This window comes from Mirounga angustirostris, unplaced genomic scaffold, assembly GCF_029215605.1.
Source record: "Mirounga angustirostris isolate CCGP_5_RB_7025 unplaced genomic scaffold, mMirAng1.0.hap1 SCAF_1, whole genome shotgun sequence".
Taxonomy (NCBI): domain Eukaryota; kingdom Metazoa; phylum Chordata; class Mammalia; order Carnivora; family Phocidae; genus Mirounga; species Mirounga angustirostris.
The window spans coordinates 64083314-64110091 of NW_026991709.1; the positions used below are offsets into that span (position 1 = coordinate 64083314).

General features: G+C 45.2%; 2 protein-coding genes across 16 annotated transcripts in view; both read left to right on the forward strand.

Moving 5' to 3' along the window:
• Positions 1 to 38: 38 nt before the first annotated feature.
• On the forward strand, positions 39 to 10927 carry ADPRH (ADP-ribosylarginine hydrolase). Of its 2 annotated transcripts, XM_064595098.1 has the most exons (5): positions 39 to 178; positions 2186 to 2511; positions 3735 to 4095; positions 5732 to 5852; positions 10789 to 10927. In XM_064595098.1, exons 2-5 carry the CDS (start codon positions 2199 to 2201, stop codon positions 10873 to 10875), a joined length of 882 nt encoding a protein of 293 aa, XP_064451168.1. In that variant the 5' UTR covers positions 39 to 178; positions 2186 to 2198; the 3' UTR covers positions 10876 to 10927. The 2 variants fall into 2 exon arrangements, with proteins under 2 accessions (XP_064451168.1, XP_064451116.1); XM_064595046.1 differs by lacking the exon at positions 10789 to 10927 and having other exon boundaries at positions 5732 to 7732.
• PLA1A (phospholipase A1 member A) overlaps positions 10871 to 26778 on the forward strand; it is a 54245-nt gene continuing 38337 nt past the window's right edge. For 5 of the 14 annotated variants that reach the window (XR_010412424.1, XR_010412402.1, XR_006795550.3 and 2 more), the window contains exons 1-5: positions 15026 to 15422; positions 21758 to 21959; positions 23464 to 23641; positions 24147 to 24255; positions 25259 to 25360. Coding sequence is in view for 10 of the 14 variants with exons in the window: in XM_045902926.3 (XP_045758882.1) it covers positions 15350 to 15422; positions 21758 to 21959; positions 23464 to 23641; positions 24147 to 24255; positions 25259 to 25360 (664 nt within the window). In the remaining 4 variants the exon portion in view is untranslated. Of the gene's footprint in view, positions 10962 to 15021; positions 15423 to 21757; positions 21960 to 23463; positions 23642 to 24146; positions 24256 to 25258; positions 25361 to 26778 lie in introns of those variants that run through there. The other 9 variants (XM_064594690.1, XM_064594654.1, XM_064594366.1 and 6 more) reach the window with 8 other exon arrangements.

The window sequence follows — 26778 nt, forward strand, 5'->3', positions numbered from 1 at the left end:
TCGAACCTGGGCCCCCGAACGCGGCTGCGCGGCTCCGCCCTCTCCCCGTGCGCTCCGCTCGCGGCGGGGTGGCTCTGCGCCTCCACACCCCGGATGCAGCCAGACCTCTCCGCGCACCCTGAACTCCCGGCGCTCGGCCCCGCCCTCGCCTCGCGCGCGCTCTAGGACCGGCCAGCAGGTACTCCTCCTCGCCGTCCTCCCACACCCCCGCGGGCGCCCGGCTCCCGGCAGTGCCCGGGGTTCCGCCTGCCCTCCTTCCCCCGACTCTTGCTCGGCCCTGCCCTCGCGCGCGCCTCCGCCGGAGACCCGCGCATTCAGCCTCGCGTCCTCCCGCGCGCGCGCAAGCGCTCGCCTACCAGGCGGTGCACCCAGTCCCTGTCCAGGCGTGCTTCCCCACCACCACTACCAAAAAAAAAAAAAAGAAAAAAAAAAAAAAAGAAAGGAGAGGACCGCCAGGAAGCCGCTGCCCAGACCTTAGTTTTGAAGTTTTGAATTTGTATGAATATATAGTTATAGTTCGGGGCCAAGAATGTAAACGGTAGAAGAGGAGTTTAAGGAATAATGGTGTTCTGAAAGCGGGAGGCTGAGAGCAGTACGTGTAAATGTTAAAAGAGAATTTCCGAGGAAAGAAATGGTCATCGTCCCCCACCTCTGCTTGCCCTTCACAAAAACACACTTTCGGGTAGAGCCAGAAGGAATGGCAGACTAGAAGCTGAGGACATTGGGAGAGGGGATACAGGGGGTTAAAAGTTGGTGCTTAAAAGCCAGCTAAGCTTGGACTGCGAAGGTCTCAGCGCACGGTGGGAGCCCCCACTCTCCTATTCATAGATGGGACAGTCAAGGTCCAGAGTGGGTGGCTTGTCCACAGTCATACACCTGACTCTTGGCAGAGCCAGGTCTAGTAGCCCGGAACTCCAGTTCCTAGGTATCGTTTGTAAATAATAAAATACGTAAACAACGTTTTACAGATAGCCTTTGTGAATCAAGAAACGCAGTAAGGTCAGTACCTCTGGTTTGGTATGCTCAGCTGGTCTTCATCATTTACTCTTCTCCAGGTGCTTGCCAGCCTGCACTCTCTGGCCCACAGCAGCGGGTCGTTTAAAAGCGCCTGGCCCCTGCAGGTGAAGGAGGTGGGTAGAGGTGGGGCAGACGGTGGAGGGCTGAACATGAATGCTGCAGGCGGTGGGGCACAATGGAGAATTGGAAATGCACCTCCAGGGAAACCAGCACTTCACCAGGGACTAGATTTGTGGAGGGAATATTAGCTGAGATCCTAAGACTCTAGAAGGCAAATCATTTAGCAGGAAGACAAAATTAAAATGTTGATGTTGAAAGGAAGGTTGTGGGGAGAAAGTATTCTAGTTCAATAACAGAAAAATCTTTTCCCCTGGTTGTGTATGAATAAAAATGGTGCTTACTATGTGCTAAGCACTGTTGTGCTTTACAAAAATTAATTTATTTACTTCTCACAACAAACCAATGAGGTTGTTACTATTTTGTCACCATTTTAGAGATGTAGAGGCTGAGGCACAAAGAGGTTGCCCAAGGTAAGTAGATCTGTGCTGAGGAGGAGTGGCCTGGAGTCAGAAGATTTGGATCTCAAGTGCCTCCATCACTGGTTGTGTGAATTTACCCTCTCTAAGCCTCAGTTTTCTTATCTGTGAAATGCGTATTGTCATCCCTGCCTACTACTGAGACAGAATGTGCAGGTGCTTTGTAAATTGTGCATTGTGATGCCAATGGAAAGTACTACTATTTAATAAAGGAGGGGTATACTTCCAAGGCCAAATCCCAACTAAAAAGAGAAAATGATGAGCTTGGTTTGACTCGCAGAATTTAATGGGCTTGCTACTCACAGAGAGGCAAAGATGGAGTCATAGTTAAAATCGTTGGCTGTGGAGTCAGATGGACCTAAGCTGGAATCCCAGCCCTGCCACTTAGTAGCTCTGTGACCTAAGATAAGGCACATCATGTTTCTAATACTGTGTTCTCTTGGTGATCCTCAATGTACTCACCCCTAAAATGGGTCTAATACATTCCTTATAGAGCAGTTGTGAGGATTAAATGAGACGCACTTAATACAATGCCCTACAAGTAGTGAGTGCTCAGTAACATGTAGGTAGGGTCGTTATTTTTTCTGATTCTTCTTTTTCCTCATCCTCTGTATATCTTAATATTCCCGCAGAGACAGCCTCACCATGTGTGAGGGACTGATGGAGAGATATGTGGCTGCCATGGTGCTGAGTGCAGCTGGAGATGCCTTGGGGTACTTCAACGGGAAGTGGGAGTTTCTCCGGGATGGGGAAAAGATTCACCAGCAGCTGGCCCAGCATGGTGGGTTGGACGCCATCGATGTGGAGAGGTGGAGAGTCAGCGATGACACGGTGATGCACCTGGCCACGGCTGAAGCTCTTGTGGAAGCCGGCAAAGTCTTGGATTTGGCTCACCTCTATGCCCTACTTGCTAAGCATTACCAAGACTGCATGGAAGACATGGATGGCCGGGCACCAGGTGAGTGTGGCCAGTGGAGGTCACGGGCAGGTGGAGAATAAAACAGGCCCAAGGCACTTATTAAAAATGTTGACTGAGATTTAAATATCAAGAAGACAGTTGTTTTTTGTAGTTGTGATAAAAATAGAAACAACCTAAATGTTCTCTAATTTTTAAAATTATGGTAATGTGTTCACAGCCATTTAAAATTATGCAGATAAATATTGACTGATATGGAAAGATATTATATATTAAGTAAAAAAAGAGGCTTACAAAACATAGGGTACCCAAAGGCACGTTGTTGCTCTGAACCCATTGCTCCTTTTATGAGCCTGGTATTCCTCACTCTAGAACCTGCAGCCACTTTCTAGCATTCAGATCTCCATTGGTCAGGTTCTCATTGGGTTATCTAAGGGCTTGGGCTCTGAGTCTGATGGTTTTGATGGGGCCACTAGCTAGCTGGTTAAGTGATTTTGAGCAAGGTTCTTAAGCTCTGAGCCTTACCTTAGTCATTTAAGAAAAGACAATAATATGTTAAACCTATCTTTTGGAGTTATTATGATGTCTCAGTAATAACTGATAAAGATTCCAAGACACACTATATGAGTCTGATTCTTGTATCATCAATCTTCTCATGCTAGGGGTTATATACAAAGTAAGGAACAGGGGTGCCTGGGTGGCTCAGTTGGTTAAGCAACTGCCTTCAGCTCAGGTCATGATCCTGGAGTCCCAGGATCAAGTCCCACATCGGGCTCCCCGCTTAGCAGGGAGTTTGCTTCTCCCTCTGACCCTCCCTGCTCTCATGCTCTCTCTCTCTCTCTGCCATTCTCTCTCTCAAATAAATTAAAAAAAAAAAAAAAGTGGGGCGCCTGGGTGGCTCAGTTGGTTAAGCGACTGCCTTCGGCTCAGGTCATGATCCTGGAGTCCCGGGATCGAGTCCCGCATCGGGCTCCCTGCTCAGCGGGGAGTCTGCTTCTCCCTCTGACCCTCCTCCCTCTCATGCTCTCTGTCTTTCATTCTCTCTCTCTCAAATAAATAAATAAAATCTTAAAAAAAAAAAAAAAATTTAAAAAAAAAGTAAGGAACACTGTTGGCTTGGGGTTTGGAGTCTGGGGGCATTCATCATATTTTGGGGGATTTCCCTGTCCATCAAAGAAACTTTAGAGACCGAGCTTGGTTGTTTCCTCCTGCAGGGGCCTTTGCTTTGGTTACACTGACCCTCTGCTCTCCCCGACTCTTCCCAGGGGGTGCTTCAGTGCAGAATGCCTTGCTGCTGAAGCCAGATGAGGCTGATGGCTGGAGGATTCCCTTTAACAGCCACGAGGGTGGCTGCGGGGCTGCCATGCGTGCCATGTGCATCGGCCTCCGGTTCCCTCACTGCAGCCAGCTGGACACACTGATCCAGGTGAGCATCGAGAGCGGCAGGATGACCCACCACCACCCCACAGGCTACCTGGGAGCCCTTGTTTCTGCTCTTTTTACAGCCTTTGCTGTGAACGGCAAGCCTCCCAGGCAATGGGGAAAAGAACTGATGGAGGTGCTACCAGAAGCTAAAAAGTACATTATCCAATCAGGCTACTTTTTGGAGAAGAATCTTCAACACTGGTAAGTTGGTAGATGCATGCTCCTGCGGGAAAATGATTGAATCTGGGGGGTGCCTTTGTGGCTCAGTCGTTTCACTGTCTGCCTTCAGCTCAGGTCATTGTCTCAGGGTCCTGGGATCGAGCCCCACATTGGGCTCCTTGCTCAGCAGGGAGCCTGCTTCTCCCTCTGCCTTTGACCCCCCCCCATACCCCCCCCTCATGTGCTCTATCTAATATAAATAAATAAAATCTTTAAAAAAAAATGATTGAATCTTACTGCACGTGCATGCATATGTATGCTTAGAATTCATAGATCAAAGCAACCATCCTGGTTTTCACCATCCATTTTTGTTATCTGCTGCATCCAGCACCGCCCTCTCCCCCCGCCACCTGCTAAGGGTTTCAAGTTCAGTGCCTGCAGTGGTTGCCACCAAGTAGCCAGTGAAGACCTCAATGAGTGGTACACCTGCAGCGCTTCTCTGTTGTGTAGGGATCCTGTTCTGTATCCCAGCCTTCTGTCGGTTTTGTGGCTGTCCTGTACTGCAAAGTTCATACTGCTGTGAACTTTCCTGCTTATTCCTGGAACTTGTTTCTTCAGTGTTGTCATGACACAGTGTTTTGAAATCCTTGGTTACAGTGCCCAAGAGATAGGTTTTTTTCACTAGTTAGTTCGTAAGTAGTAAAGCCACGGTTCCCCTTTTTAGTGAGTTCGCATCACATCACCTTTCTTAGAATAAAAAGGTCTAGAAGCTTTCTGCTGAAATCACCTGTGGTCATGATGTTCCAAAGTTCTGTCTTGAAAAAGCAATATAAGTGTATAAGGAGATGATGTGTTAATTAGCTTATCATAATCTTTTTACTATGTATTTGTATATTATATCATGTTGTATACCTTAAATTTATACAAGTTTTAATAAGAAAATAAAGTGGGTGCCTAGGTGGCTCAGTCGGTTAAGCGTCTGCCTTCATCTCAAGTCATGACCTCAGGGTCCTGGGATCAAGCCCCTCGACAGGGCTCCCTGCTCAGTGGGGAACCTGCTGCTCCCTCTCCCTCTGCCTGCCGCTCCCCGTGCCTGTGTGCGCGCGCACTCTCTCTCTGTCAAATAAATAAATAAAATTTTAAAAATAAATAAAGGGGCACCTGGGGGGCTCAGTCAGTTAAGCTTCCAACTGTTGATCTCAGTTCCAGTCTTGATCTCAGGGTTGTGAATTCAGGACCTGCACATTGGGCTCCACACTGGGCGTGGAGCCTACTTAAAAAAAGAAAGAGAGAGAAAGAGCAAGAAAGAGAAGAGGAGAGGAGAGGGAAAGGGAAAGGAAAAGGAAAAAAGTTAAATAAATTTCACCCTTGGCAGGTGCCATTTGACACTATTCTCAATTCAGGAAAAATAGACCTTCATTTCTCACCTTTAACTTCCTATGTATCTTCTTTATTTAGCAACAGGTATCAGTGCCTTGTTTATATTAATCTTTGGCAAAAATTTATTAAACAAATTCTGCTTAGAGCTCATTTTGAGTTTCTAATTACAATTTTGATATTAGCACAAGAAGTTGAAGTCATCTTGGAATTTTCCCTGTTCACACATCTATCTGGTACCTTTCCTTATGGCTCTCAAATTTGTTTTTTCAATTGACTGTAGAATTTTTCCTTCCTACAGGTCCTACTTCCAAGACCAATGGGAAAAATACCTAAAACTTAGAGGGATTTTGGATGGCAAGTCAGCCCCTATCTTCCCCAAGCCCTTTGATGTGAAGGAGAGGGATCAGTTCTATGCCTCGGTGAGCTACTCTGGCTGGGGTGGCAGCAGTGGGCACGACGCCCCCATGATTGCCTACGATGCCATCCTGGGTGCGGGAGACTCCTGGAAGGAGCTTGCCCACCGAGCCTTTTTCCACGGGGGAGACAGCGATTCTACAGCTGCTATTGCTGGCTGCTGGTGGGGAGTTATGTATGGTCTGAAAGGAGTGAGCCGCTCCAACTATGAGAAACTGGAATACAGAAACCGGCTGGAGAAGACAGCCAGGGCTTTGTATGCTCTGGGGTCAAAGGAAGACACTATAATCACCCTTTAGGGAGATGTGACATCATTTCTTATGGTTTTTTCCCTCTTGTGTGGTCCAGTTTCTTTTCACTTTTCCCCAAGTCAAGAGTTTTAACCTTGTACTCCAGGAATTTTGAGATGACAAGTCCCTTGAATGAAGCTCATCTTTCCAAATTCATCCTGTTCCCCCCCCCAAATCTGTCCCTCTTTCTATCCTGAAGAATATCTCAGTTGACAGGGTCAGCATCTCCCCAAGGTAGAAGTCTCCAAGCCTCATATTTGAGTCTTCATGTTCATTGTCTAAACTTTGAATAAGTTTTTTCTGTTTGTTTTAGGTTGAGTTCCTCAAAATTGGACTCTGAGACAAGGATTTAAGTACAAGTCATTTACTGGGGAGGGGATTCCAGGAAGCGATAGGAGAATGGGGAAGTGAGACAGGGAGGGGAGGGAGGCCAGTAGAAGGTATGTAACTGAGCACGTTACCACTGTGGGCAGTTGGGACTTAGTCCATCTGGGTTCTCTGTGTAAGCCACTGCTCAAAGGTGTCCCACCTGAGGCGCAAGCAAACCTGAGGTGTTTATCCGCCCCTTTCCATCTGACAGTGGTTGAGGACCTATCCTCGGGATGCTAACTCCCTGGTACTCCTTGGCTTGCCTCTTGTGCCAGCCAAACCCAGATGTCTTCAGGCAGAAGACTCAGAGATGGTTGCAGTGGCAGGCTGTACAATGCATGGGAACAGTGAGGGTGATATGTGGGGTCCCAACAGCATCTGCCAGGTGGTTCTGCCTCCTCAGTATCCTTCACATCTACTATCTCTTTTACCTTTTTGCACCAACCATCTTTCAGCTGGATTTCTGCAGTCCAAGCTACTCAGGTCTGGGGAGGTGCTACTCCTAGCTGTACCCTGTGCATCACTGGCCGTGACACTTCACGTATTGCCAGTTTTGTTGTTGTCCATCTGCTTGTCTTTATTCTCCTCCACACACAACCTAGCATGGTACCTGGGAACACGGGAGTTACTGAGTCCGAATATATGAAATGAATGTTGTTCATTAACCTGCCTGGTGCCTTAATCCAGTCTTCCTTTCCTCCTTGCCCTCCAGAGTTCTCTTTACAAATAACAAATCAGTCATGCCGAACTTCTGCTCATGTTCCAGTGAATGCACACCCCCTTTCTTCATTTCTTGTTGCCCTTCCCTCTCCTTTTTCACCTGGTAGGTTTTTTCCTTTTTTTAATTTAATTTTATTATCTTATGTTAGTCACCATACATTACATCATTAGTTTTTGATGTAGTGTTCTATGATTCATTGTTTGCATATAACACCCAGTGCTCCATTCATCCCCTGGTAGGTTCTTAATCATCCTTCAAGTCCCAGCTCAGGTAGAACCTTCTAGGTGAAACCTGCTCTGATTGTTCGGATACTTGGCCATTTTCTCCTCATATGCCCACAGCCTTCTGTCTCCAGCCCTGTCATCACACTGATCCTGTTGTGTGGTCATTGGGTGTCTTCTGAGGACAACCTCAGGTTCCTTGTGAGGAATTGTCTTGTTCTCTTTGTGGCCTCCCTGCCTGGCCCATGAGAGACGTTCAATAAATATTTACTTGGGAAGTTCGTCATGTTGTGTGGATGTGAATGCTTTCAACATGCAGTTCCACATCTGTTTCAGACACCTGCTGCTTCACGGTTGCCCGGAGCAGCCTGTGATGCACTGGGAGAGATGGAGAGTCTGATGCTTTAACCATGCACCTGTGCCGACTTGCATGCGACAAAGCTCTCAGCTCCATATTTGCAGCAGGACTCCAGCAAAGGCATGGGACTTATAAGTCTTCTACACATAAAGGGAGAAGGGAATTCCAAAGTTCATTTTCTGCCTCAAAAAACTCTCCTATGTATTTAAATATTTCAGAAAACAAACATGTTTTAAATATTACGAGTACAGGGGCGCCTGGGTGGCTCAGTTGTTTAAGCGTCTGCCTTCGGCTCAGGTCATGATCCCAGGGTCCTGGGATCGAGTCCCGCATCGGGCTCCCTGCTCACCGGGGAGCCTGCTTCTCCCTCTGCCTCTCTCTCTGTGTCTCTCATGAATAAATAAATAAAATCTTAAAAAAAAAAAAATATTACGAGTACAAAAACAGATTCTTCAGTAAGACAACCAACTGGAGTTGCAGAATTTCAAGGATGCTGGGCTACAAGTCACAGAACAATGTAATAACTTCTTAAATTCCTGTGTCTTAAAAGACTCCTTTGTATAAATATTCTGAGGACAGTTTAGAATCATAGAAAACACATAGTGTATACATTTTTATGCAAGATTCCTGAGCAGAAGATTAATAAGTTGGAGACCCTCTTGACTGCTTTCGATTTCCCACTTGATAAGATCTCACTTTATAGCACAGAACAGTGAGTGCTTTTCTGGAGATGTAAGAAAAGAGGAAACATTTCTCCTTGTCTTTCTGAGGTTTCTTTTCCCAGTAGTTAGGAGCCTCCACTTTCAAGGTGGAACACTAGAATTCTCTTAGCACTAACCAAAGAGCAGACCTGGGATGCTTATATCAATCTTACAATATAGGAAAGAGCAGGAGAGAATTTTAACAAGTGGAATCTGAGGCATGACCTGTTTTACCTCTGTACCTGGTTTGGTCAATCGTCTGAATTTAGTGAGAAACAAACATGAAATGATTTTATTTTTCCTCCATTACTGCCTTCAGAGTACCCTGTTGAAGCTGTTTCTCCTATCCCTTAGCAGATCACGTAATTTTTGGTCTTTTGGTGGGGGGTGGGGAGCGTATAAAACCCAATCCAGTTGATCCCAGTCCAGTGTTTTTTTTTAATTTCAGTTTTATTGAGGCGTAATTGACACATATAAGGTATTTAAAGTACATCGTGGTGATTTGATGTACATACACATTGTGACTAGACTCCCCCCATCTAGTTAACACATCTATCACTGCACATATTTATCTTTTTGGGGGGGGTTTTGGTGAGAACATTTTAAGTTCTACTCTCAGGAAATTTCAGTTCTACAATAGAGTGTTATCAACTGTTGCCACCATGTTTTACCTCAGATCCTTGGGCCTTATTCATCTTCCAGCTGAAAGTTTGTACCCTTTTACCAACCTCTCCCTATTTTCCCACCTCCCAGCCCCTGGCAACCACTTTCCTACTCTGTTTCTATGAGTTTGACTTTTTTTTTTTTTTTTTTTTTTAAGATTCCACATATAAGGGCGCCTGGGTGGCTCAGTCGGTTGGGCGGCTGCCTTCGGCTCAGGTCATGATCCTGGAGTCCCAGGATCGAGTCCCGCATCGGGCTCCCTGCTCAGCGGGGAGTCTGCTTCTCCCTCTGACCCTCCCCACTCTCATGTGCTCTCTGACTCTCAGAGAAGAGAGGGAGAGAGCACAAGCAGGGAGAGTGGGAAAGGGAGAAACAGACTTCCCACTGAGCAAGGAGCCTGACGCGGGGCTCAATCCCAGGACACTGGTATCATGACCTGAGCTGAAGGCAGACGCTTAACTGACTGAGCCATGCACGTGTCCTTATATGCATGTTAAAGTAAATTAAGTAACGATCTGATGCACATATGAATTTATCATGCTTATCACGTTAATACATGTTTACTAAAACAGAATAGATCATGTGTAACATTACAGGATTAATGAAATATTTTCGACCTGCTATATGATGGTGCTTCATTTGCTTTCTTTGTTATCTAAGATTGCTAGATCTTAGATTGCTAAGATTGCTAGATGTTGTCTAGAAGTCTTGGCAATATTTTTTTTAAGATCTGAAAAACTAGCATTGGGTTCAGCCACCCTTCTTCAAGCTTCTTCAGCCACCATATTCTCCATTTACTCCTCTCTCTACTTCTCCAGGGTAAAAGTGTATCTTTTTTGAGATAGCCACAGAACTACAGCGAGTGTCGGGGAAGGAATGGAGATTCTGATGATTTCACAACCAACCAGCCTACTGAATCAGCTCCTCAAGGAATGGCTGCTGGGATCTGGTTAGGAATCCAGGGATCATCCAGATAGGGCATAGTGGGGAGCCCTGCCATCATTTTTCACCCTTAGGGTTTGGGGATTGGGAGAAGTGACACCTGGGAAGTAGGGTAGACTCTTCCCATTTAGAGAAGGAAAAAGAAGAGGAAGAAAGTGCTGCCCATCACGACCCGTTAACAGATGAAGTAATTGGGCTCCGAGAAGCCGCCATCTGTCCAAGGTCACACATCTAGGTGAGAAGGAGCTGTAGTTTAAACCCAGGCCATGTGTCTTTAGTCCTATCACACTACAACTGTTAGCTGTAGTTAGAAAGTTTTCCTTAGACAAGGCCAAAATGAAATCCAAGAGTTCCATGGTGATGGCAGAAGCCTGTGTCCTCTGTTCACCTCTCCACAACTATGAGGTGAAGTCAGGGCTTCAAATGTGGATTTGGGTGCAGCCATAGGGAGGGGCAGAACGGAGGCCAGGTCAGACTGTGAAATGGACAGAATCTTCACTCTCCTCTCAGCAGCCCTCCCCTCCTCAGAGAGCCTCCTCTTCCTCTGACACAAAGGCACCCCACCCAATCCCTGGGCCACGACTGGGACTTCTCTCTCCATACTGTGCTTGGTTACACCTGCCCCTCTTAAGGGTCCTACTTAACCTTTTGTTTTTCCATATCATCATCTGTACAGGCAGGGCGGTCTCAGGCAAGCGTCCACTCTCAGAGTCTCTGGGCTTGGCGCCCATGGATTTTCAACTCTAACATCCAAAGAACATGAGTCAAAAATGAGGTTGTCTGAAGATTGGGACAGAGTCCAATAAAGAACGTTATGGTTTCTCCTGAGCTACAGAGCTGTGGATAGAGGTTTGTGCTTTGAATAGAGGGCCATGCTTCAAACCATGCTGTCGCCTCATTTTGGATGGTATATGGACAACCATCTCCCATTGCTAATGCCACCAAGCGGAGGTGACACAGTCTGCTTGTCAGACCACTTCAGGGGCTAGTCTTATGTCTTCTCTTTGATATAAACTGCCCTACTAAAGTACATTTATGAAAGCTTATTTAAATGAAAACTTGAAAGACATGTAAGCACAGGTGGTAAGTGGACATGGCAAGAATAGGGAAGGTGGCAGTGAATGAATGAAACTGGGAAACATGACTTTAAGCAAACAAATGAATCTCCAGCAGGATGATGTCTACTGGAGCCTGCTCTAGTGAAGGTGACATTTTGAGTTGAGATGTGCTTTCTGGTGTCCCTTATTTCACACCAGTCCTGAATCCAGGAAACTGGGAGGAAGGCACTCTCTGAAGGCATGCATGTTTTCCTTCTTGCAGGAATGGGGTAATTAGACCTAAGGAAAGGCACATTCTGTGCAATTTTGCAAAAAGACCTGCCACTGACACCCGGCACTGCTCCTGGGCATGATGGTTACCCCTCTGAGCCTCAGGTTATTGAGGGCTAGTGTACTTTGGAGCCAACAATGCCTACCTTGAAGGCTGTGGTGAGGATGAGACTAGGTGTGAGATAGTAGAAAATATATATAGTGGTCTCTGTCCTTGGTTCTTGTCCCAGAGCTCCCTGTAATTTCCTACATTATAAGAGCGCTAGGAGCATCTTTAGTTCTAATATTTGGTCTTTGGCCTCAGTTCCCGACACAGGGCTCCTGAAACCCTTGTAAATTCTTGGGTGATAAGAGTGTCTTGTGTTCTAATGAGGTCACTCTGGGTGGGTTCCTGGATGACTCCTGGATGAGGGCTGGTCACCAAGAAGGCCAAGCCGTGATTGGATGCTTGGATTTTTCAGCCCTGCCCCCCATTCTCTTGAAGGGAGAGGGGCTAAAAAATGGAGTTAATGATTGATCATGCCTACATGATGAAACTTCCATAAAATCTCAAAAGAACAGGCTTAGAGAGCTTCTGAGTTGGTGAACCCATGGAGTCACACTTTAAAAATTAATGTGACCTCATTTTGTAGTCCTAAGCTGGTGAGGCCTAGAATTATTTCCTAGAATTGGTTCATACTGGTTATTACACTAGTTTATATGCCCACGCCCCCACCCCCACAGTGAATGCAGTGATTCCACAGACACACATGGACACACACACAGAAATAAATAAAGGCATATTCACTTATGGAGCTGTTAGCTAGGGATCCTGACAGAGGGCAAGGGAGCAGGGAATCTGAGCTGGGAATAGGCAGACAGGGAGAGCTGTAGGGGGATTCAGTGGGCATGATGGTTACCCCTCAGGGTGGTAGCCTAGAAGTCTCCCTCTCTTCCCCCCCAGCCTCTCCCTTCACTTCCTCTTCTCTCTCTCTCTTTTTTAAGGGTTTTATTTATTTGAGAGAGAGATGGAGAGTACAGAGGGAAAGGGAGAGGGAGAAGCAGATACCCACTGAGCAGGGAGCCTGATGTGGGACTTGATCCCAGGACCCCAAGATCATGACCTGAGCCAAAGGCAGATGCTTAACCATCTGAGCCACCCAGGCACCCTCTCTCTTTCTTTTTTTTTCCAAACAAATATTTTGTGTGCACTTATTGTATGCCAGACACTGTTCCAAGCACTGAGCACACAGCAGGGAACTCTGAGCACTGGATACTGAACACCCATCCTTGGTCTCTTGCTTGCCTCCTCGTGTTTTCAGATCCTTGGCAAATAAAGCCATCTGACTGCACATGACAATGGGGGCCTAAGTGTTATCTCAGATCCGGCCCCTTGCCACTGTCCTCTCCAGACGAGCACACTCTATCAGACGTACCATGCCTTCCCTTGGCAAATATTGAGCACCAGCTGTGTGGCAGGCACTGCACTAGGCTCTAGGGATACCTCATTGAGCAAAAGAGACCCAAATTTTGTCCTGAGGCTGACATTCTCCTTGGAGGAGACAGACCATATACACTGAATATAACTGGTGCTCTTCAGTGTCTCCTGACCTCACTTTCTAAAATCTACCACCTCGCTTTCCAGGAGGCCCCCCGTTCCTTGGCCCTTTGCAACTGGGCTCCCCACATGCTGGGCTCTTTGAGCTTCAGTCTCCTCCCTGGTAAAATGGAGATGACTGTAGTAAAATTAACAGAAAACTAGTGGTTCTAGCATGTGTACAAACATCTAAGGAACATGCCGGAACTGCAGAATCCTGGGCCCAACCCCAGAGATTCTCATTCGGTGCTTCTGGGCTCAGGTCCCCTGGATGATGCTAAGGCAGGAGGTCCTGCATGGGAGCACTCCAGCCCCACCTGGAGAGCACTGTTCCAGATGATGAAGGGCAAAGGGAAGGTGCTCTCTAAATGTCAGCTGTGTTAATAATGCCCACAAGGAATACCATGCTGGGATAATTGGAGTAACTGGTGTGACGTGCCCGCTCTGGAGGTGGTGTAAGTGGCTGTGAAAATGCAGCCTTCGGTCTGCTGCCACGGGGAACCTAATCGATGATGGTCCCAGTTGTCACCTTTCTGGATCTCCCCTCGTCTTTGTGCAGAGACTGACCCCAGCTAGTGACAGAGCAGGATGGAGAGCTAATCCCCAGGTTCATGCATAGAAGACACAGGACTGCGTTAACGAGAAACTTCAGCTTGAGGATTCCCCATTTCCCTTGCCAGAACATTCCAGGAACCGTGAGGAAGTCCAAGACTTTTCAGTGTCTTCCTCTTTCCTGCCCGCTCTCCTTCACAGGTGTCTGACCTGCATCTCTGTCTAAGGGCTGTCTCTAACTTCTTTAGCGCCCCTCATTCTTTGCAGATGTTATCACCAGTAAATCTCTTTCACATCTAGTCCCATCTTGGCATCTCTTCCCTGAGGACCTGGACTACCACCCCTGGCGTGGTCTGTGACAGCAGAACAGCCTTTGGTCGTGCCCTGTTTATTGCCCCTCGCCTTCCTGGTGGCAGCTGCGCTTGAGCAGTGGGATCACGTGCACGAGGGAAAGCCAGGGCTGGCCCTTCCCAAACCATTTATCCTCAGCCTGGCCAGGTCTGGCACAGCCATGCTGACATGCCACCAGTGCCTCTTTGGGGGCTGTTCCTGCCTGGTATGGACACTGGGGTTAGCTTGTTCCAATGTTACATGGCCTGGTGCAAGTTACTTAACCTCTCTAGGCCCTAAAGCTGTACCCACCTCCCGGAGCTATCATCCGAAACGTTTAGTATTGCCCTGCTGGCAGGTTCCCTGCCCCCTAGCAGCGTGCTACAGTTTCAGGAGTGCTGGGCAAGTACCTTGCCTTCCCCTTGCCCCTGACCTGCCCAGACTAAGCTCTCTGTGGTTTCTGCCACTCCTTCGGGTGGAGAGGCCATGTGGCACACTGGAAACGCCCTGGTTCCAGGCCAGCTCAGCCACTTCTAGCAACAGGGTTTCTATAGGTCACTTTTGTTCTCTACCGTTCAGTTTCTGTTTTCACGAATTCAAGAAGGTGAACGTCTCTTTTTAGAGGCTGGGCTTTACTTCTAGCTCCAAGAGTCTATGACAGGATAGTACTCTCAGAGGCAAACTTCGAATTCTTCTACTCTTTCTGTTAAATGTACACTAGACACATCGGTTCAGTTCTGTTCTAGGCCATGGGGGTTCAAAACTGAAAGGAGGACGCCTGGGTGGCTCCATGGCTTGGGCGTCTGCCTTCGGCTCAGGTCATGGTCCCGGGGTCCTGGGGCTGACCCTGCATCAGGCTCCCTAATCAATGATGGTCCCAGTTGTTGCCTGGCTCCCCATCAGTGGGGGGTCTGCTTCTTCCTCTGCCTCTAACCACCGCCCCCCCCCCCCCCAGCTCATGTTCTTTCTCACTCAAGAAAACAAAAACAAAAACTGAAAGGAGAATGAAAGGAGAAAGTCTTTGCCCTCAAGCTGCTCAGAGTCTTCCTAGAGAGACAAACATGTCCACAGATGATTCCAGGACAATGAGGATTTTGTCATCACCTCGAGATGAAAGACTCCTGCCTTGGCTTTTACTAACATTTTGCAATGGGAAGTGGGAGAGGTGCAGGAAATCACTTCCTGTTGATGTTTGGCTCAGAGAGGAAGGACAATGTGTTTCAACATCCCTTGCTTTAAAAAAAGAAAAGAAAAGTGTATTTATTTTCATTGAGAAGAAGAAACCAACTAACTGTGGAGGTTAACAGATAGGGAGAGTTCATTTTTCTTCTACAGGTCAAGAGGCCAGTTAATGATTAGTGCCACCCAAGCGGGTATTTGGTGTCCAAAACTTTGAGAGGCTGGCTTGTAGGAGTCAGCTTCACCCCAGCTCTGAGACTTGCAGCTCAGCGATGCCCCCAGGTCTCAGGAAGATACAGTTCTGCTCATGGGGACTCCTTTTGTGGCTCAGCATTGGAAGTGCAGGTAATTTGGGGACTCGGCTAATTGGGTGGAATTTCCAAATTAGCTTGGCTAATTTGGGAGGTTCTAGTTCTTAAGCCATCTATTTATGCAGTGTTAACCTTTGGAAGGTCCCCTAAAAGCCCTCTCTTGAGATGAATTTAGAAGAGGGATGAAAAAAACCCTACAATCATAAAGGGACTGATGGTGACCAGGACACTCTCTCAAGCCCCCTAGTTCTTGTACTCTTTTCTCTAAAAGCTGCATTAATCCTCTTCACCTGGCACAAGCCAGGATGACTCTAAAAAAATAAGACTTGATTAATTCCAAAATATGATTTACATTCCCCCTGTAAATATCCAGTGTACCATTTTCCATGGGGCGCCTGGGGGCTCAGTCGTTAAGCGTCTGCCTTCGGCTCAGGTCATAATCTCAGGGTCCTGGAATCGAGCCCCCTCATCGGGCTCCCCGCTCACTGGGGAGCCTGCTTCTCCCTCTCCAGCTCCCTCTGCTTGTGCTCTCTCCCCCTCTCTCTGTCAAATAAATAAATAAATCTTAAAAAAAAATTTTTTTTTTTACTTTTCCAGACTAACAGAGATTTTGGCATTGTGAATGGTAGATGTCCTTGCTAATCCACTGACTCAACTCAAATTTAGGTTTGTCGTCCTTCTTGGTGGGACTATGCTAGCAAGCCCCTGCTAACTGCAGATGACAGGATGACCTTTAGAAAAAACTCCCGCAGGTGCTACTTGCATTCTACCTTTCCCCAGGTAAAAACCCCACCCACCACGCCTGCTGTCTTAATGTAGCAAATCTAAACACTCCTAAACACTCCCGTGGCCTGGAGGTTCTCTGGCTGGTGAAGATCCCTCTCTTCTGAGCACTGGTCCTTCCCCTTGGAAAGCTGCTCCCCGCCCCCAACCCTATTCCCCATAGCAGGCCCCTATTCAGTCGTGTTCACAAGACATTTAATTGTCGGTCCCCAGCTTTAGAATGTGTCAGTCCTTGTGTCTGGAGCTGCTCATACCTTTTTGTTGATGTATGCTCTTCCCATCTTCCAGGAGGCCTGCTGCAATTCTTCCCTCTCTTGCAACACCTCATGCCTCTCTCAGCACCCCTTCCTGCTCCAAAGTTCAGAGTGCATGAGTGCATTCACCCCCTGCATTAGTGGATGGCTTTTAAAAGGTGCTGCTAGCTTCATGTGTGCTTTCTCTCAAGCACTTATTTGTGTGTGTGTATAGAATGGCCTCCTTATATGTATATAAAATTTGTGTGTTCGTGTGAAATTCTGCCATATGAACACACAGAGCTATCTTGTTACTCTAAATGGCCGTTTATACATGATATACTAGATCTGAAAGGATTTCTGTCTTATGGATTTTTTTTTTTTTAAAGATTTTATTTGTTTGACAGAGAGAGACACAGAGAGAGAGGGAACACAAGCAGGGGGAGTGGGAGAGGGAGAAGCAGGCTTCCCGCCGAGCAGGGAGCCCGATGCGGGGCTCGATCCCAGGACCCTGGGATCATGGCCTGAGCTGAAGGCAGACGCTTAACGACTGAGCCACCCAGGCGTCCCTGTCTTATGGATTTTTGATAGATGTGGGAAATACTGCCCTGCAAAGAAGTTGTAGCAATTTATTAGTATGTGAGCATGGCTGTTTCCCTGCCTGTCTGCCGATAGTTTGTAGTATCAACGTTTTTCATATTGTCAACTTGATAGAAAAAATAGTCATTACATTGTTGTCTTAATTCTTAGTTCTTATTATGATTTGTGCTTCTGGTGTCTTGTTTAAGCACTCTTACTATAAAGACAATTTTTCATATTTTCTTCTAAGCCCCATGGGCTAGCCCAATCAGACTAAGATCACCAGAAACAAACCCTTTAATCATGGTGTGTTTTTTAATGCAATGCTGTTTTATTTTGCCAAAATTTATTTTTATTTTTGTATATACTTATATATATTATTTTGCATGTATGTCCATAAAAAATTATCTATCATTTTCTTGTATTACCCATGTCCTGTTGATTCTAGGATTATTATAACCTCATGAAATAAGTTTTTATTCTATGAACAGTTTATATAAGATAAAGATTACTTGTACTTTAAAGCAGTGGAGTTCTCAGATAAAACCATCTAGCTCTAGTGTACTTTAGGGCCAGAGGAGACTCTTGATTACCAATTTAATGTTTGGATGCTAGTAGTTTTATTTGCGCTTATAATTCCTTCTTGAGTAAGTTTCACTAAATTATATTTTTCTAGAAAATTATCCATTTCTTCAAAGTTTTCCAATGCATTTGGGAATTTTTAAAAATATCTTTTTATCTGTGATGTTCTGGTGTTATACTATACCTTTAGATTGATTGATTGATTGATTGATTGATAAAGGTTTATTTATTTATTTGAGAAGGGCAGGGCAGAGGGAGAGAGAGAATCCTGAAGCAGACTCCCTGCTGAGTGCAGAGCCTGACGCAGGGCTCCACATGGGGCTCCACTTGGGGCTTAATCCCACAACCCTGAGATCATGACCTGAGCTGAAATTAAGTTGGATGCTTAATTGACTGAGCCACACAGGTGCCCCTGTTTATTTTTTATCTCGCTCATTACCCTGAGTGTAATTTTTGATTGGAGAACTCATATATTTTTTCGGTTATGGAAAATTCTTAACAATTATCTTTTCAAAATATTGCTGCTTCTCCTATTTTCTTCTTTTATAGAATAGCTACTAGATAAAAATTGGAACCTCTCCATCTATTGTCTATACTTTTTAACTATACTTTCATATTAAAAGTTTTTTTTACTTCTGGGGCGCCTGGGTGGCTCAGTTGGTTAAACATCCTACTCTTGATATTTGCTCAGGTTAAGATCTCAGGGTCATGAGATTGAGCCCCGCATCAGGCTCTGTGCTGGGCATGGAGTCTGCTTGAGATTCTTCCTCTCCCTCTCCCTCTGTCCCTCCCCCTGCTTGTGCTCTCTCTCTTTCTCGCTCTCTAAAATAAATAAATTTTAAAAAGTTTTTTACTTCTGTACTAAAAATTATAGTATTGATTCCTTTTTTATTTCAATGGTTATCTTTTTCATTTCCAATTTTTGAACTAGTTTTTTCCTATATATCTTATCATCTATGCCTCTTTTTATATCATGATTTCTTATTCTCTGTCTTTATTTTTATCCTTGTAGATTCTCAGCATACTTATTTTAAAGTCAGTGTCAAAGGCTTTTAAAACCTTATTTTACCTGGAATGAATTCATGATTCATTTATTGGCTTTTGACTATCTTTGTAAACATTTGATTTCTGTATATATTTAGGCATTTTGTTTGCAGAATTTTTTAAAGTAAATTCATTATTAAAGTACAGCATATATACAGACAAGTGCACAGATTATTAGTATACAGATTAATGAATTTTCAGAGTGAATTCACCTCTGTAACCATCATCCGGATCAAGAAATAAAACATTACCAGGTTCTTAAAACGCCTTCCGTGTATCCCTTCTTAATCACTGCCACCCCAAAGATAACTATTATCTTGACTTCTAACACAATAGATCAGTCTCATTTCAATGTTCAATGAGATGCTTGTGTTTGGCCTCCCCCCCATTCCCTCCCATCACCTCCTCCCCTTCTTATCTTTTTTTTTTTTTTTTTTTTGAAGATTTTATTCATTCATTTGAAAGAGAGAGCAGGAGAGCAGGGGCGGGGGATGGGCAGAGGGAGAGGGACAAGCAGACTCCCCGCTGAGCACAGAGCTTGATTGGAGGACACAGGACGATTATTTCCTGAGCTGAAGTCAGACACTTAACTGACTAGAGCCACCCAGCTGCCTCCCACACCTTCTCATCTTTAGACTCTCTCCTCCAGTTGGGGGCGGGTTGTCTCAGCTCTTATTAGTGAGGCCTTGTTTTTCCATCCTGTCTCCCTAAATAAAGCTATAGCCCCAAGTAAAAGGACTATAGCTATTTTTTTGGTTGTATTGCTTTTGTTTTTAGCTTCCTTTCCTAAGTTGGGGAGCCCCTCCCCCCACTACCACAGGTGGGCCTGGTGCTGATCTTCCACACCTGACTTGGAGCACTCTAGGACCCCACTCACCTCACAGAGCTGCCTTCTCCCAGACGAGGAACCCAGCACCATCCTGCAATTCTGTTCTTGTTTACAGAGATATAATCTTTATATTTGAGATTGGCCATGTCTTTCTCTCTTCTCTTTTGATATTCATCTACGATTAGTCTTTGGTTGGAGTGGCAGTTGGGGAGAGGGGATATCTGAGCATGATTCAACTGTGCCACCTTCCATATTCCCAAGTGATCAAAACTTTTCTTCTATCATCTGCAAATATTGGTGATTATCTCTCCTCCTTTTCAAAATTTGTAACTTTGATCCCATTTTATTGTCTTGTTTCCCTGGCTAGGACTAGACCTTCCAGGACAATATTTCATAGAAGCACTGATAGCAGAATTCTCATTTGTTTCCAGTTCTAAATGGAATGCTTCTAATGTTTCACCCATAACTATAGTCATTGCTATAGATTCTTGGTAAACACTTTTTCTTAGGTTAAAAGTGTTGGGTATTAAATTTTATTGTGCTTTTTTTCTTCTACATCTATTGAGATGAGCATATATCTTTCTTTTTCTTTAATTTTTCATATATGAATTACATTAATACATCTTCTAATGTTAAGCCATCTTTTCATTCCTTGGATTAAACCCTGGCCATGATATGTGTTTAGTTTTTGTTATCCTTGATGGGCTTAGATTTGCTGATAATTAATTCAGGGTTTTTATGTCTCTGTTTAATAGTGAAATTGGCTTTCATCTTCCTTTCTCCTTCTGTCCTTGCCCAGTTTTGATATTTTGGTTATTTTCATAGAATGAATTTAGATTCTCTCTCCCCTTTTCTATTCACCAGAACAGTGATAAGAATTGAAGGATTGGTAGAATTTTTCTGTAAAACTGTTGGGCCCAGTAGAGTTTTTTGATGAAGAGACTGAAAACTACTGTTTCAATTCCCTAATGCTACAGTTTTACATTTGACTTTCTGTTTTTTCTTTCTTGACTAAGTTTCAGTAAGCTATACTTCTCCAGGAAATTGTTGTCCATTTTCTAGGAAGATATCTGTATTTTGAACTTTTGGGTGGGTATAAACATGTTCTTTTATGGTTTTAAAAATCTACTCTATTTATATCCCCTTTTTATTCTCTATATTGTTTACCTGTGACTTCCCTCTTTTTTTCTTACTCTGTCTTATCAAAAGTACATCTAGTTTATTATTCTTTTCAAAGAACTAGCTTTTCATGTTTATTGTCTGTGGCAGACACTATTCTAGGCAGGAGAGTGAACAAAATGGATAAAAATTCCTGCTTTCTTGAAAGAATATCCTAATGTAGGGAAATCAATAAACAATACACTTAATGATAAACTTGTGAATTCCATAGGAGATTAGAAGGGTATGATTTCTATAAAAGGAAATAGATCAGGATGAGGAAGATTGAGAGAACTTGGGTGAGGGGCACAGGAAGGTAACAATTCAAACAAGTTAGTTACCTTTGACAAGCAAAGACTTGAAGGAGAAGAGGGGGGTAGCCATGTTGATGTCTGTGGAAAGACACTCCAGGCAGAAGGGATGACCAGTGCAAACACCCTCTGGGGGTCTAGGACTGTGTAGAGTGAGAAAGACCTGGGAGGACATGTGGCCAGAACAGATGAAGCAATAGTTGGACAGGCAGAGTGCTCCTGGAGCCCGTGGTTTAGACCATTCAGGGCTTCAATCCATTGTTAGAACTTCAGATTTCATTCTGAGGGAAATGCCTTAGAGGCTTTTTTTGCATAGAGGCATGACATTATTTGATTTAATTTTTGGCTTGCAGTTGGCCATCTACTCCATGTGTCTTCATGTTGTCTTTCCTCTGTGTCTGTGTCTAAATTTCCCCTTCAAGGACACCAGTCATACTGGATTAGGGCCTACCCTATTGGCTTCATTTTAATATAATAATCTCTATCTCCACATGCAGTCACATTCTGAGGTCCCAGGCATTAGGACTTCAACCTACGGATTGATAGGGGCAACTCAATTTATTTCATAACAATATCCACTTCACCATGCATGGCCTTTAATCTTTTCTGGTTGAGTAATAGTCATATCCTTTTCTGGCATTGTATCTTTAGATATGAAAACTATTCACAGATTTTGGTTATAGAAGTGATGTCTTTAATAAATTAGTCTGAATATTGCACTAGCTGATTTATAATAAATGCTTGTAAGCCCCTGTTTCTTTCTTCCTCTCAAGAATACTTTTCTTCCTTCTAAGAACAGATGACCTCACCTTGGATCATTCTTGTTTTTCTTTTTGCTTTTTTCCTCCAGGGGATGCACCTCCTACCCCACAGACAAAGTGCACTAACTTCCAGAACGCTAATCTTCTCCGAGGCACCAATCTCAAAGTCCAGTTTCTCCTCTTCACCCCTTTGGATCCCAGCTGTGGGCAGCTAGTGCAGGAAAGTAGTGACCTCCAAAACTCTGGGTTCAATGCCACTCTAGGAACCAAACTACTCATCCATGGATTCAGGTGGGAGTAATCAGCCAATAGAAATATCTCAGCTAGGAACTAGAGAGTGACCATAATGCCATAGGAAGTTAGTGGGGAGCAAGAGGAGAAATGGATTTACTGACAGTCTCATGTTTCATCTTTCACCTACTGCTGCCTTTGAAGGTGTCTCATATCAACATGAACACACATTGTGTCGCTCATTCCTGTTGGTCATGTACATTACTCCTCTGCTCAGTCTTGTCGACACACTCTCACACAGTAAATATGTATGATCCTGAACAAGTCACCCCAGCACATGGAGCCTTGGTTTCCACATCTGAATAAAAGGGAAGTTGTACAGATGGTCTCAGTGATCCCTTTCTCCCTGAAGCATGAGTTATATGATTCATCTCAGCCAATGAGGTCATAGGCTTTGTGCAATCAGGGTAACAGCATGGTGTTTTTATCCGGAGGTTTATTTCCTCTTCTTCATTTCTTCCCTGGTTTCATGATTTAAGAAACTTCCACTCACAGGTGCTACTTCCATCATCTCCTGAGGTTAACCTTCCTCAGGTGCTAGACACTTCTCTTCAGTTTCTTTGATGCCCTACAGTCCAAATATTGTTGTAACACTGAGTCTTAATTCAACCACCATCCATCCTTCCAACATCTCTCCAGAGCCCATTGGCAAGGCCAGAAAGAGAGGAAGGTTGGTGGGAGGAAAGAAGAAGAGAATGCAGTGAAATAGTAGCAGTATCGAGCAACTAGAGATGGGGGCATCCAAGAAAGAGGTGGACACAAAGCCATTGCACAAAGGATCACTATTTCATGGTCTCTGGGTTCTCTCTGCTTCTCAGATCACTGGACTGCAGGGACCCAGCCACATCCCTCCATAGGCATTCTTCCTCACTCTTGTGCCAAAGCCTCTCCTCTTTTATATTCAGCCACTCTCCAAGGCTGAGCGTGTACCCCCAACCCAGAGATAGCCAACAGAGCTGGAGAGAAGCACCTACCATACTTCCTCGCTCATTGAATTAATGAAAGGATGACCGAATGAACAAGTAAATAAAAATATCCCTCAAGGAGAGTGCTTATATTATAGAATGAGAATTAAGATTGCAAATCATAACTCTAAGGTACAAAGCTATCTTTTCTCCCCCATGAGTAACACAAGCAGTGTCAGGATATATGGTTTGTGTAGTATGCACTGCACCAAGGTACCTGACTGAGACCTGGTGGGGCTGAAATCCAACCTGAGTTCTGGGCCCTGGCATGAGGCTGCATCTACTTGGAACAAAAGGCCTTTCTATAATTTACACAAAGGCTCCATATATGCAGGCTGAAGCCCTGGTGACTTTGGGATTATGCTCTCCCTAGGCTCAAAGTGGTGTAAAATGTATTGCCCATATACCCCCCCTTATTTGTTTTGACCTTTTCCCCCCCTGGGTTTATTCTGTTAATAGAGAGTATCATTGTCATTTCCATGACAATGGGTATTGGCTTGGCAGATAATTTTCCTATCCTTTCTTGGCCCTCTGTCTAGGGCTTTAGGTACAAAGCCTTCCTGGATTGATAAATTCATTGGCACTCTTCTTCGGGCAGCAAATGCTAATGTGATTGCTGTGGACTGGGTTTATGGTTCTACAGGTGTCTACTTCTCAGCCGTGGAAAATGTGGTTAAGCTGGGACTTGAGATCTCCCGTTTCCTCAGAAAACTTCTGGTAGGTGCTGAAAGGCTTGGGGGTGAGTTTTGGCTGCTTATGAAGGAGAGAGGGGACAAAAAGAAAGAGTCAACACATGAGGAGGAGCTTTAGGGCAGAAGCAGAGCCACCCAGTAGCTTGTGGGTTTTCCCTTCTAATCTCCACTTTACCACTTACAGTGTTGACTTTGGGCAAGTTGTTGCCCCACTCAGAGCCTCTGCTTCTCCTCTGTAGAATGTGCCGCTGACGTTAGATATGGAATCCCTCAAGAGGAAGTGGCTATGGTCATTACTCACACACTTTGGGCACCAAAGAGAAAGTGAGGCAATCGTCAAGGTGGGGTGTCTAGGAAGAGGGAAAGTAATGAATGGGATGAAAATTCTGCCTTTTTCTCCCAAAGAAGGTGTGTGGGGGGATGTCATGCCCAGGGTCCTCTGATTCTGAAGCTTCAGGGAAAAGTGTGACCCTGTGAGGCCAGAGGCTGCTGTGACCCATGTGTAATTCCCTGTAAATGCCCCATTATAGGTGCTGGGTGTACCGGAGTCTTCAATCCACATCATTGGTGTTAGCCTGGGGGCCCACGTTGGGGGCATGGTGGGACATTTCTACAAAGGCCAATTAGGACGGATCACAGGTAACAGTATTCTCTGCCCATCCTCCCGAGTTTAGAGATAGAGAGAGAATGCCCTGGAAATGCCTCTGTTGAGGCAAGCAGAGGGGATCTTTGTTCTTATGATTGAATGATCTATTTCCACTAAAATTTATTTATTGTGGCCCTTTTGCATGAAACGGTATTGTGTTGTTATTGTGTGATCTCTAATGTCAGTGTGAGAAGCCACGTGTTTCTTCTGAGCCTCAATTACTACCTCTGTAACGTGAGTTGTAATAGCTCATATTGCCTTGGCCCACTGTGGAAATCACCCTTAGACAATTATGCTAAATACTTGCAAAAGCACTAGGGACTTTATGCTTTAGAAGCTACCCTCAGTCAATAAGGGACTAGAGTTGTGTGGTAAATACCCCCACTTTCCGGCCCTTTGGTAGGACAATTCTGAGTCATGTTCTACAGAGCCTCTCAGAAGGGTGCCAGTAAGATGAGACCCAGTTGCCCAAAGTGATAATACATTCATTTTTCCAAACTCTGACTCATTTTTCTAATCCCTCACTATACTTTCTCTGATCTACTCCCAAATCAGCTCCTTGTGCTTTAAATCTTTGTCTCAGGGTCTGCTTTTTGGGAAAGAGAGAAAAGGGCATCCAAACTAAGACACGAGGATAGTAATTTTTACTTCACTGTGTTGTTATGAGGACTAGCAGCACAAGGACTGGCAGACAGTAACTGCTCAAAAAATTATAGCTGTTGTGTTGAGTACATGAGGATTAATATTATAGCCCTTGCCAGATGGTTGATGTTATCAAGCTCATTTCAGAGCCAGAGAAGCTGGGTCATTGAGAGTTGGAGACAACAACATGGGGTTTCCTGGGTACAGTGGTCCTGGGCTGGTCCTCTTGCCCTTGGATGCTTGCTGGAGGACTCTAGGAACTGACCGGGAAGGGCTGCCCCGAGAGGTGTATGGTCCATGAGGGTTGCTGCAGCTGAGAGGAAAGGGGCCTCTGACATCAGTCTGTCCCAGCAGGCCTGGACCCTGCTGGACCGGAGTACACCAAAGCCAGCCTGGAGGAGCGCCTGGACCCTGGAGATGCCCGCTTCGTGGAGGCCATCCACACAGATGCTGACAGTGAGTATGGGGGGTGGGTGACCCTCCTAGGGTAGGGGAATGAGCCCGGCAGGGGCTAGGTAGCCGGTATCTATTTGTGTGGCTCTGGGCAGGTTCCCTCCCTTCTGAGCTTCTGTTGCAGTGAGTTTACCAGTGTCATGTTGATCTCTGATTAATACTAAACCTTGTGATGAGGCTGTGTGGGGGAAGGCATTGCTGCCTGGCGGGCACAGGGGAAAGTCATGCTGTTTTTTCAGGGTGAATGTGCCTGGCCCCGTGGCACAGGCCCCTCTGGGGCAGATACTCAGGCCTGCAGGACTTCCCTCCTTCCTAGAGAGGAGCCCAGCCCTTCAGGCCAGTGAAGAATGAGAATCCTCCCCTCCAACAGTGACAGGCACAAGAAAGACCCCCAACCCTGAATCCATTATGACCAAAAAAGCTATTCTGACCAGCTGGGAAAGGGGGCTGGGCATTCTTCCTCATTTCTACCCTTTATGAAATGCCTAGGAGGTAGCCAGGCCTTGTGCTCAGCATGGCAGTTACAGGAAGAAATAATGCCTATCCCTCACCAGAAGAATGTGCCATTCAAGTAAGAGGTGTCCAGGTCTCATTCCTTTGGGTCAGAAGCCTTCTTTTATTTATTTATTTATTTTTAAAGATTTTATTTATTTATTTGACAGAGAGAGAGAGAGAATACAAGCGGAGGAGTGGGAGAGGGAGAAGCAGGTTTCCTGCGGAGCAGGGAGCCCGATGTGGGGCTCGATCCCAGGACCCTGGGATCATGACCTGAGCCGAAGGCAGACGCTTAATGACTGAGCCACCCAGACACCCCCAGAAGACTTCTTTTAGCACCCAACACTCACAGATTCATAATTCTGGAAAAAACCCATGCAGGCATATTATTTAACCCTCTTTCCTTCATCATCTCACAGATAGGAAAGCAAAGCCCACAAGCCTCTGCCTAGCTGTTGGGTTAACCATGTTAATTATGAAGGTTAACCCCTTCTGTCTCTAAATTTGCTAAATTTAGACTTATTAGGTCCCCAGTTACCAGAGCGAGGCCTCTCAGTCCCCTTCAAAGTTGGAGCCTCCTCCTAATGTGATGAGAGGGGAAAAAAAAAAGCATTCCATTTTGTCTAACCAATTTTTATTGAGCTACATAGTCAGCATTGAGAATAGTGCAAGGCACAAGGCATTGAAGAAGGTCCCCACCCATGTAGAAATATAGACCAATTGAGCAGGCATTCATTCATTACTTCCTTCAATAAATATTAGGTACTCACATGGGACAGGCATGGTGCTGGTATTGGGGATATAGCAGAAAAAAAAACCACAGGCAAAGTCCCTGCTGTAAGTTGTAGAGCTTACAGACAGATAAGCAGACATAATTACACACTGTGAGTACCATGACTGAGGAGGTGGGGCAGAGGGTGATTTGG

What these genes read in the sequence shown, in the direction of transcription:
- ADPRH (XM_064595046.1), top strand. Translation starts at nt 2,199, where the DNA reads ATGTGTGAGGGACTGATGGAGAGATATGTGGCTGCCATGGTGCTGAGT. An exon ending in CATGGATGGCCGGGCACCAG is followed by an intron (nt 2,512 to 3,734) that starts GTGAGTGTGGCC and finishes GACTCTTCCCAG; the next exon opens with GGGGTGCTTCAGTGCAGAAT. An exon ending in GAGAAGAATCTTCAACACTG is followed by an intron (nt 4,096 to 5,731) that starts GTAAGTTGGTAG and finishes TCCTTCCTACAG; the next exon opens with GTCCTACTTCCAAGACCAAT.